We start from the raw sequence: 12,009 nt of genomic DNA on the forward strand, positions 1-12,009 counted from the left end.
CGCGCGCTCATATCAATTGATTCCTTTTAGCTTTATAGAAGTATGATCTAAATATAAAGGTTCCCTTGTAGTTGTTCCACCATGAGATATTCTTTCCATTAGGAGAATTCCAGAAAACAGCCCTACGAGAAAGGAATGGCCAATTTTTAGTAGGCAGTTTTACTAAGGAAATCAACCCTTCTCATTTCTCAAATATAACTGAGAGGATATCAGACATGCATACCTTTGTCAGAGGAATACAATATAATCAGATATACCTTAATTTCAACTAGATTTCAAGCTTTGAATCATATCTTGATTTGTCAGAGAACTTCAACGTTGGCTCCGGCAGTCTGGCTTCTAAAATCAGCTAAATACACTTATATTGCACTTTTTCGTACTTGCCCTTTTTTACTTTATCTAGATGGGATCATACAGACACAATACTTAATGAGGAAACTCAAAATAGCTATTCGCTTATTCATGTATAAATTATACAATGTACAAAAAATATAAAAAAGATGGTTTAATTTTAATATAAAAGTAGACCTAATCAATAAATAGATTAAATTAGTCATCGAAAGAAATTAACCTAGTCATTATTGAGCTAATTCTCTTTTTAATATTGGGCTCACCATTGCCTAATTTATTTTAATTTAAAAGTAGACGGTCTCTTACGAGACAAAATCTACAATGTATGCTTCAATGATCAATATATATACTTTTTTTATCAACACTATACTCTTTTGCTGGTAAGGTCAGTGACTTAGTGTCACATAATTCGCATATCACTTCAGAACGCAAAATGAATTTAGGAAGGGGATTTGCTGGCCTGGGTAGAGTTTTGGTTTAGGGGAAGACTCCTTTATATCCATGAACTGTGAATTCTTTTAAAATAAAGGGGAGAAATTGGAGATCCTTTTCGCAAGAGGTAAGAATCATATCGTTATTATCATGGTGGAAGGAGGGGATTACAACCAGGTACATAAGAAGCGCCATATTAGTTTTTGATTCGAGAATGTGTTACGTTAGATTTGAGTATCATTCGATGGTTGGTACCTCTATACGGACGAAAAGCAACTGATGCATGAAAGCATTAGCAAGGGTACAGTGTCAGTTCTTGGCATCACACGAGGATTATATTTTATGCTGATTTGGAAATGTACTCTATTCTATATTCATGTTTGCAACTTGCTACAGCACTGTTATAGCACCAAAATCTGATGCATTGTTATCCTTTTGGCCTTTCCGCTATTGGAACACTTACTCCACATTTTTACTTTTACCAACTTTCTAGATGCTGAAAGAAGAAAGTTCCTGCTGTATACTGTAACACAATCAATCTTAGAAAATATAATAACACGTACTTTCTGTGCTTGCTTCTTAATCCTTGCCGTTGTTTGACTATTTTACTATTATCTATTAACATTGACTATACTTATTCTGGTTCTTCATCTTCGTAATGTTTTGACTTTTGCATTAGTCATGTACTCTAACTGATTTTTTAGAAATGATATATAATGCAAATTTTAGCATGTAAGATGTTATATTTATCTCAATATACATTTATAAGATTTCAATTTTTTATAATTTTCACAAATATATAATTAGAGATATTGATGGTCAAAGTTATACTTCATCTATTTCAAAATACTTTACACACTTCTTCGGATACGCTTGCCAATGCATAACTTTAACTATTAATATCTCTAATTCCCTAAATGTAAAATTTATATAAAGTCGATATTGTGAAAGTATATATCAAGACGAATCTAACAAGATCCAACATTAATATAAGTTTTTAGTGCAAACAAATCACAAAACATGGTCAAATATGATAGTGTGAATAGTACATGCAAAGGTCAAAACGTATCATCTATTATGAAACAGAAATAGTATATCAGCAAATGTGAAAGTCAAAATGTTGCAAGTAAAACCGCAAGAGAAATAAATAAAACTAAGATGTTGGATTAGACTAAATCTATATTTTTCAAATTTTAACCTTTTTTTAATATTATAATTGATAAGAGATATTAATTGTCAAAAGATTTGCAATAACAAGCGTAAGTCAAAACAGAGACAAATATCGTGAAACTTATTCAACATCTTTTATTCATTTGCCATAAAGATCTAATTACTACTTATTAACATGCTTAAGGTACCAATTAGGGCTGGCTTGACCCGACTCGAGAATCCGATCCAAATCCGAAATAAGCGGGTTTTGGGTTGAAGTTTTCAAACCGTTTAACTAAATAGGTCGACCTGAACCCGACCTAAAAACTAAACGGGTTAGGTTCGGGTTGAAAATTTCGACCCGAAAATAACTAGCCTAACCCGTTTAAATTAATTGTAAAGTTGGACTCTTGAAGAGAGAGAGAGAGAGTGAGAAAGAGAAAGCGGGAAGAAGAAACTCATAGATTAACCAATTTCATATAATTGAAAATGGAAATCATTGTTGCAGCTTCAAGTATTAAATAAATAGAAGAAGAGACATTCAGCTTCAAGTACTAAAAAGGACTCAATAAATTATTGATAAAGTTATTGGAGCGGAATGTCCCCAATTAATTACATATATTTTTTCTTACATAATTCTCACAATAGAGAACTTGCCCACCTATTCTTGATTCTTGAACCTCGGAAGAAATTTTCAGAAATTAGGTTAAACGGGTCGAGTTCAAGTCAACCCATTTATAAACAGGTCGAGTTCAAGTTGGAAATTTTAACATGTTTAGGTAAACGAATCGGGTTCGGATTTGGGGGTGTTGACCCGTTTATGTAAACAGGTTGACCTGAATTTGACCCGACCTAATTACCAGCCCTAATACCATTACTATTAGGGTTCGATATGATGAAGTTATATTATTATAATATTTACTTCATTCTTTCTCAATTGTGCTTTCTTGATCCTTGTTCTTTATTTTTTCAAAATTTTACTCAACTGTTACTCCCTCCTCCAAATACTTTAAACAATATCATTTGAAATTTTGTTCAATTCAATTGGCATATTTAAGATATCTCGAAACAGGGACGTTAAGAGTTGGCGATCAAATAGTTGTCGAGTGCCTGCACAAGTAACAAAGATGACTGACATCGGGGGGTTGTCGAGGAAACCCATTCTGATGCCTAAGTTAGACAAGGTCAACAAAATAAAGTGGAGCGAGGCAAGGTAAAAGTGGGTAAGAAATTAAGTAGCTTGAGAATAGTGCAGTGGTCTATTTATAGCTCATGTAGGTCGGTTTCTTGGTACGATCTTGTATGTACACGTGTACGATGTATGAGTGTCCACATGCCTATGCCGACAAGGTTTTATTTGTCAGCACCAACTATGACATGCTTATTAGATTGGTATACATATCTTTTATGATTGCCGACATCTATCAACTAAACATGGCCGCCATCATGGCAAGGTGTTGTCGGTCATGATGCTAAGGTGTTGTCGTGCTACAACGGCAGTCGACATCTACTGAACATGGCGACCATCATGCCAAGGGGTTGTTGGCCGACATGCCAAGGTATTGTCGTGCTACAACGACAATAGACATCTACTGAACATGGCAGCCATCATACCAAGGGGTTGTCGGTTGTCAGGCGAAGGTGTTGTTGTGCTACAACGACAGTCGATATCTACTAAACATGGCGGCTACCATGTCAAGGCGGGTTGTCGACCGTCATGCCAAGGTGTTGTCGTGCTACAACGGCAGTCGACATCTACTAAACATGGTAGCAATCATGCCAAGGGATTGTATATGTCGTATCAAAGACCAATATCGCCATGTCGGGACCTTGGCGGCCTGACATATTTTCACCTTTATTGCTTAACATGTTGGTATACCAACAAGGCAGACCATGTCGGGTGGTTGTTGGTGACTCCCACACATCAACTATTAGTCTATTATAGTATGTTTTCTTATGTCAAAAATTGTGATAATGTTTAAAAATCGTCTTGTAGACCGTATAAAGGCAAATGGCTTGTATTCTTTTGTCATATGTGAATTTTACGTGTCCATTCCCCTAAAATATAGTGTCAGCTACAGTGGAAAAAATTCTTTAAATTCTAGAAAAATGAAAAAAAACATGTAAATCCTAAGATTATTCATATTTTTCTTATGATATTCACTAATTGACCAAAACTTGTCCTATTAAATCCACTTAAATTGATTCTTGGATTTGTCACTGGTCAAGTATTATACACACATGCATGTTCTTGAGGTAAAACGAAGAGTTCGAAAAACATACTACTTTCTATCCTGCTCTAGCATGACTAATTCTTGTGAAATATTATTGCAATATCTATGCTCACACATAGGAAAACAAACATGGTTACACTATAGCTCCGTTTGGTAGGGCCTAAAACATTTTTCAAGAAAACTATTTTCCTCTATTTTTAATTTTATATTGTTTGGTTTGCAAAGAAGTGTAAAACCATTTTTTTTCTTGGAGTAAAATTACTCTCCCAATGATGGAAAACCATTTTCCTTTGCAAATAAAGGGGAAACTATTTTTCTTCCGTTTTTTTTTATCTCTCTTGTACAATCCTCTCACTACCTCCTTACTTTTCCTTCCATGTCATCGTTTTTCTTACATGACACCCAACAACGAAAAATTAATTTTGGGATTGTGTTTTCCATGAAAATCATTTTACACTGACAATAATTTACGCCGAACCAAATGGATCCTACATATTGGAAAATTTTCCTGCATAATAATCTGTAGACAGCCTGTGTAGACTGTAAATAATTCTTTAGAACCATTAGAAGACCACAATGGAACTGTGAGTAAGACTATTTAAGAAGACACGGCTCTTCCCCTTCTTTAGCTTTCCTGTTAGAAACCTCTGAAATTCAGTCTTCAGTTACTTTCTCTTTTAACAAGCCGAATGCTCAAATCGTTAAGCAACTCTGAACATATTTGATACTAAATTATTACAATAATCTGAAATAACATAAATATCATGACAGATCATAGAGGGGGGTTTTCACACCAGTTTAGTGGAAATGATACTTCATTTTTAATTACAAAATCTGAATATCATAAGTTGCTTATAAACTAAAGCCATATAGCTCCCGCCTCCTTAAGCATTGGCATAAGTTTTCCTTGGACCTGTAGGCTAATAATCTCTTTAGCACTACCAATTAACTTTTGGCCTATAAAAACAGCCGGAACACTCGGCCTAAGCCCAAGTCTTTGAAGGGCTTTATCTACTTCTTGACCATTCGACATGTCATCTAGCTCGTAGACTGTTGCATTGGCTCCATAACTGCTTATGAGTTGCATTACCGAGTGGCTAATGCAGCAAGAACTCCGGCTGAAGATTACTAGTGCCTTCTCTTCCACTAATCTGTTCACAGTGTCCATTTCTTTCTTTTCTCTTTAGTTTTTGGGAGGTGGAGAGGTGTTTCTTTATATATGGAGCTTCTTCAGGATATACAGATGAAGCTGGTAGATGATTATTGAATGTGGTGTTGCTGTGAGTTAATCTGTGCTATGATGCCGTCTATTTATAGTCTAGCTAAGTCGGTGAAAATCATTACTTCTCTGATACTTTACTAAAAGTAGTGTATGGGGTGATATATGCTGAATGTAAATCTTTTGATTCCAAAAAGATCTTCACTCACACAGTGTTGACACTGACCATGGAACTCGTTCTGTTCTGTTGAGAATCCTCTTTATTATAGAGTTTTATAGAAGCAATAAATTAAGATCAAATATGTGGACATGTTTAAGAAGGAATCTTCATTGATTTAATTCTTTCTACTAGAAGGAGCTTCTGATGGCTGGCAGAAACGACAAACGGATGCACAAAGGTATCACACGGAATGGAACAAAGTGTGGTTCCTGCTCATCTTATATTGATCTTTGGATAGGAAGAAAGGCCTATGTTGATGGACCGTACATGATGTAAAAAGTCATGTCTAGATTCTAAGTATCATGCAACGTTTACACACTGCAAGACACCTTAGAGCTTCCTCAAGAGATATACTTAACAATTTCACATGCAACTCTTTGTATAAAAGCATTAACTATATATGCTTCTTGTAGTTCTTGGTGTAATTTGGATTAGGCATTTCATAATATTGTCATCATAGCTGCGATAATGCATCATTAGTTTAACCACTGACTTCATAATAATGAAGTTTAATTCATCATGATACGCTTTGCTAGCTACAAGCCTACAACCTCTGGTTTATCAGAGGTTCTGAATATATCTTGTATTGTTCTCAGATTCCATGCTCATATATTATACACGTACGTAGCTATTCTTTTGTTTATGAAGTTATGGTCACAAAATCTAACTTGATTCTTTTCAATATTCTGACTTGCCTTCTAGTTGTTGGGAGCACCATATTCTTTTGATGAGCACAACTACAGACACAATATAGCCTCAGTTTCCAAAAAGACGACCCTCCGAGAAGCCAATGGCCAATTCTGTTGACAAATTTCCTATGAGGATCTTAAGGCAATCAGCCTTATCATAAAACTCTAGACGATAAGGACATGCTACTGTCAGAGGAATATAATCACTTGTACTTCAGTCTCCAAGCAGAGCTGGAATATCAAATTTTCGAGTCTTTTATTAGTCGTAAACTTCAATATTGGAAAGAAGATCACAACTCTGGCTTCTAAATTTAGTTAAATCAACTAAGATTAATTCCACCTTTTCAATTCTTTTTTTACTTTTTGCTGTCTAGATTGCATCATACAGTACTTTATGAGGAAACTATAAATAGCTAGTATTCTTTTATATTATGTTTCATTGATATGCTTCAATAGTCAATATTCTTTCTTTTTTTTTCCTTTATTAACACATGGTATTATAATTTGATTTGTTCAGTTTGATTAAGGTGCTTCTTAGAGAAACTTTTGCTTAACGCTTATGATATTAGATAAAAGTGAAGCATGGACTACATTGAATTCTGATATCTCAAAATCTGTTACCCAACCTAAGAATACAGAGCAAACTTTCTTATGGTCTACTGCTTACATTGACAAAGTTACACTTCAAGAACCATACCTATCTCCCTAACAAGCACTACAGCCCCATAGCCGTCCTTACTACACCTAGACGATAAGACTTCTTTGCTCTTAGAGTAACAATGTGGACTTATAATGCGGATTTAGTCTAATATTGCAGCCATTGTCTGACATAGCAATTAATAATCAGTTGTAGTGGTATTAGAAATAAGGCTATAAATTTTGATTGATATGATCTCGAAATTTTACTAGCTGAATTTTTGAAAATCTCATAGCAAGTGGGCATTGTGGCAATGTGGCTCCTAAGAGTCCATGAAATACACTATTCCAAATCTCTAGCGTGACTTAATCTTTTCAAAACATTATGAATGCAAAATACAATTTGATGCTCAGTACTAACAAAATAAATACTGTTTAACTGATATCTTGGGAAGTTTTCCTGCATTACTATGTGTAAGTCCATTCTTCAATATCACTGGAGGACGAACATGGAGCTATGGCCTATGAGCTATGACTAGTAAAACAAGCTATTTATTATTTTTCCTGATTGAAACCTACGAAACATCCTCAGTTTATCATTCACATGGAATTTGGGTAATATTGGTCAAGGACAATCCTGGCTGCTAGCTGTAGCAATATTAGTGCAATTCTAGTTTCTGCATTTTGATCAATAGATTGATGTACTAATTTTGTTCAGCATAAATTCTTAAAATACATTGTGGAAACATCGATATTTAGGAACACTCGTCATTAGATGCTAAACTTTTATAATAAGGTGAGACAACATGATTACATGAATATCATGATACATCAATATGGGGGGTCTTACAGTAGTTTAGTGAAACAGATACTTCATTTACCTTTAGATTTCAGAACACAACTTTAAACTATAAAAGACTACTTCCTATGCTAGGGGATAGCTTTATGTAGATACCCTTCCATCCTACTAGGAAAAAATTCAGATGGAAGAAAATCAATAAGAAGAAATTGGATTCTTCTTATTTACTTATAAATCTGAAAATTATAGCATATATTATAGGACTATTATATAATTTGTTTATAAACTAAACCCATATAGCTCCTGCTTCCTTGAGCATTGTCATAAGTTTTCCTTGGATCTGTAGGCTAATAATCTCTTTAGCGCCACCGACTAACTTTTGGCCTATGAAGACAGCAGGAACACCCGGCCTAAGTCCTAGTTTTTGAAGAGCTTTATCTACTTCTTGGCCATTAGACATGTCATCTAGCTCGTATACTGTTGCATTGGCTCCATAACTGCTTATGAGTTGCAATACCGAGTGGCTTATGCAGCAAGAACTTCGACTAAAGATTACCAACGCCTTCTCTTCCACTAATCGGTTCACAGTATCCATTGCTTAGCTTGTAAAATTAGCTGGCTTTGTTTTCTGTTTTAGTATTTGGTGGTGAATGCAGAGGTTTTTCTATTTGTGTATGTGAAGCTCCTGAGATACAAAAGTGAAGCAGGTAGATGAGTATTTAATGTGGTTTGCTGTGAGTATATATGAGCTATGAAGTCGTCTATTTATAGAGCAAAATCATTCTGTTGAGTATCCACTTTATTCTGGAGTTCTACAGAAGCAATAAATTAAGATCAAATATGTGGAGATGTGTAGCAAGGAATCTTCATAGATTGTGCTCTTTCTAGTAGAGCTTCAAAAGACCGTACAAGATGTGAAAAATCATGTCTAGATTCAAAGTTATATTATCAACTGTTACACACTACAAGACACCTAAGAGCATCCTCAAATATTCTCCATTACAATGAGAAATGCTACTACTGGAATAGGATAGCGGGTATATCCTGATGATTTCACATGCCTTTCTTGCTAGAAAAGCAGTAAATATGCTTCTTCTGCTTTGATATCAGAGGGCAAGTTGAATGGAATTATGGCCTTCATAGTTTGTTTATACACATTCTTTCTTATAAAAGCTCATATCAAAGTGTAATTTGGATACTCATAAAACTGTTGTGTTCATTAGCTGATATAGTTATGCAATGACAAACATTACTAAGTATGCGTTCTCGTAAGCTTATTTTTGCTAATGAACTTATCTGATCTTATTTGAATTTACTGAAAGTTATTTTCTAAGGTGTTAGACCTTAGACCTATTAGAACTTCTTTGAAATTATTATACTAAAAATAATTCTTGTAAGGTGAAGATAATGAGCCCTCAAATAAGGCAATTCATCATTAGTGTAACCATTGACTCTTTGACTCTATAAGCATGTTAGCTATAATAAGCCTTAGTTTATTTGCTGTTCTGATTATATGTTAAGATATTCTGAAATCTGAAGTTCCATGATCATATATTATACACGTAGCTTTTAACTGTTCTTATGGTGAAACTAGTTACTTAGCAATATATGAACATACCATCTAAAATTGATTCTTTTCAGCTTTATCCGAATATAAAGGTATCCTTCAAGTTGTTAAGAGTACCATATTCTTTTTGATGTGCAGAACTCCAAAAACTAGCCTTTGCTTCCGAAAGACGGCCCTACGAGAAGCCAATGGCCAATTCTGTTGGCAACTTTCCTACAAAGCTCTAATAAGGAGCGCAATCAAAGAAGTGAGACGATAAGGACATGCTACTGTCAGAGGATTATTATCAGTTGTACTGCAGTCTCCACGTACAGCAGGAATATATATCAGATTTTAGTCACTTATTTCTCATATAAACTTCAATATTTACATGGGAAAGAATTAAGATCACGACTCTGGCTTCTTTTTTAGTTGCCTTTTCCATGTTATTTGTTATGCTATCTAGATTGCATTGTACACTACTACAGTCAATATTCCTTTTGGATATCAACACTGGGCTGTATTTTTGATTTGAATGATTTGATGCATTTGCTTAACTGTACAATTTTAGATAAACGGATTCGTTAGTATGGTACTTGTGAAGAGGTGTCAGCATATTCTCAACTGTTATAAGTTATACCAAAGTGTTTAGGGCAGCTATAGGGAGAATAGGAAGGGTTTTTGGGAAGAGTAAAGAAGTTTTTGGTGTAAATTGCTTTGTTATAACTTATAACTAGTTATTAGACCCGGGCTACGCCCCTAGTAAGGAAAATTTTTCAATTTATTAATATTGTACTTAAAAATGATAATACTAAATGTTATTTGGTCTAGTGATAATACTATACAATTTCTAACTTTTTTTACTGTTGTGGATGACATGGAGTATAACGCCCTTAGGGAAAGCGCCACATGGCACCGTTCCTGGTTTAGACACGCCTTTTAATATATTAGTATAGATGGTTAGAACTTAGAAATATAGAGTTTCTCTAATTGTGAAGCATGGACTACTGAAACTATATTAAGTTTGTTCAAAATATATTGAAAAAAATGCATACAATAAATTAATCTTTTCACTATACTATCTTCTCAAATTAAATGAAACATTGACTTATTATCTTCTCAAATTAAATGAAACATTGACTTATTTCTGAATGAGTTAATCTTATAGGGAATTTTTCTTTTATCAAGCTACAAAACCTACAACCTGTGCAATATGTTATTTTATTATTTTTAGTTTTATTTTTATTAATTTCCTCTTTATCCTAAACCACCTACCGAAAATTAACCCCGCCCTCCTCCACCACCATGCTCCCTCCCTCTCCCAAACACCAACCTTTGCAAATTAATCCCACCCATCTCTTTCGGGGCAATTCTTGAACATTACTAGGCCCGGGGCGAGCTTAAAATTTGGGCCCCGAACGCACGAGAAGCTGAAAGATATATACAATATAAAAATACTAATGAAAATCATTCATTAAATTAATCAAAAGAGAAGTATTACTGTAACACCCCAATAATTCTCTCTTTCTAGAAAATACTTTTATAATAAACCTTAGAGAATTACTTAGGCATTATCGCCCGTGTGATAACGTTTCGGCTTACTCATAATTTTGCAGCGGAAAACAACTTACTAAAAACAACTTTATTAAAGCTTATGAAATCAATAACAATATCTGAAACTAAAACACACCAACTTAAAACTAATGTCTGAAAAGTAAATGTTCCTACGAAAGCAACTTAAATAATAGTAGTAATACAATGAGTCTCTCCATTCCGGATTCCCAATGAGATGCATCTGCGAACCTGTAATGTCAATGCTTTCTTGACTCTGCTCCCCCGAAGGATCACCACAGGATCAATAGGCAAAGCCATGATCACACACACACAACAAACACGTAATCAGCAAAGCTGAGTACTACATATCAGGCATAAATAATCCTAAACATGATACTACAAAAGTAAATTGCAGGGACAAATAATAATATAAACATATAATAATCTGCAGACAACTATACTGAACTAGACTCTAAACTTTATTTCTTCCTTTAAATGGAATATTATTGGACGAGTTGACTTATCTAAAAATAGGAAATATGGAGCTACCACATATTCCAAAAATGACCTGCGATATCCAGGAACCTTTGAACTGAAAGAGGGATGGTGATCAATCCATTCCGAGAAGAACCCATGGCACACTCACCATGCATTCCAACCCTTAGTGTCCAACTCTAGACGTGCACCAGTCTAAAGTCTATAACCTATTCTCATTTCACTTTACGTTCAATATATTTCATTACTTGTGTTGACACAACAAACAAGCAACACATAACTAATACTCAAACAGTCATAACAGAAACTCTTTTTATCTTTGGATTAACAAGTGATCACAACTCATCAATCAAGACTCCTTTAACCCTTTATATATACTTTACTAACTTGCTTGTTGAACCTAGCCAACAATAAACTTTACCTTTATATAGGTAGAACTTATAACTTACCAAATAAGGTACACGGTCCTTGTAAGATAGTAAATAATACTCAAAGAATACATGTAAGACATGATTCACTCTAACTTATTTTAATTCACTCACGAATTAATAAATAAACTTGACTTATCCTGCTTGCATCAATCTTCCATACAAACATTTATAATCATAATCACTTCTAGTTTGCATGTAGCACACAGGAGATAAACATGTAAAAAGAATTCCAGAATCATATATATGAACAAATA

At 34.3% G+C, this 12,009-nt stretch overlaps 2 protein-coding genes across 2 annotated transcripts; both read right to left on the reverse strand.

The window, feature by feature from the left end:
• Nucleotides 1–4,927: 4,927 nt before the first annotated feature.
• Nucleotides 4,928–5,473, reverse strand: LOC104906941 (monothiol glutaredoxin-S1). Its single transcript, XM_010695775.4, has one exon. It carries the CDS (start codon nt 5,332–5,334, stop codon nt 5,026–5,028), a length of 309 nt encoding a protein of 102 aa, XP_010694077.1. The 5' UTR covers nt 5,335–5,473; the 3' UTR covers nt 4,928–5,025.
• Nucleotides 5,474–7,684: 2,211 nt separating this feature from the next.
• Nucleotides 7,685–8,493, reverse strand: LOC104906942 (monothiol glutaredoxin-S1). The gene has a single exon (XM_010695776.3). The coding sequence runs from the start codon at nt 8,322–8,324 to the stop codon at nt 8,016–8,018; it is 309 nt and encodes a 102-aa protein (XP_010694078.2). The 5' UTR covers nt 8,325–8,493; the 3' UTR covers nt 7,685–8,015.
• Nucleotides 8,494–12,009: the final 3,516 nt, after the last annotated feature.

This window comes from Beta vulgaris, chromosome 3, assembly GCF_026745355.1.
Source record: "Beta vulgaris subsp. vulgaris cultivar EL10 chromosome 3, EL10.2, whole genome shotgun sequence".
NCBI classification, from domain to species: domain Eukaryota; kingdom Viridiplantae; phylum Streptophyta; class Magnoliopsida; order Caryophyllales; family Amaranthaceae; genus Beta; species Beta vulgaris.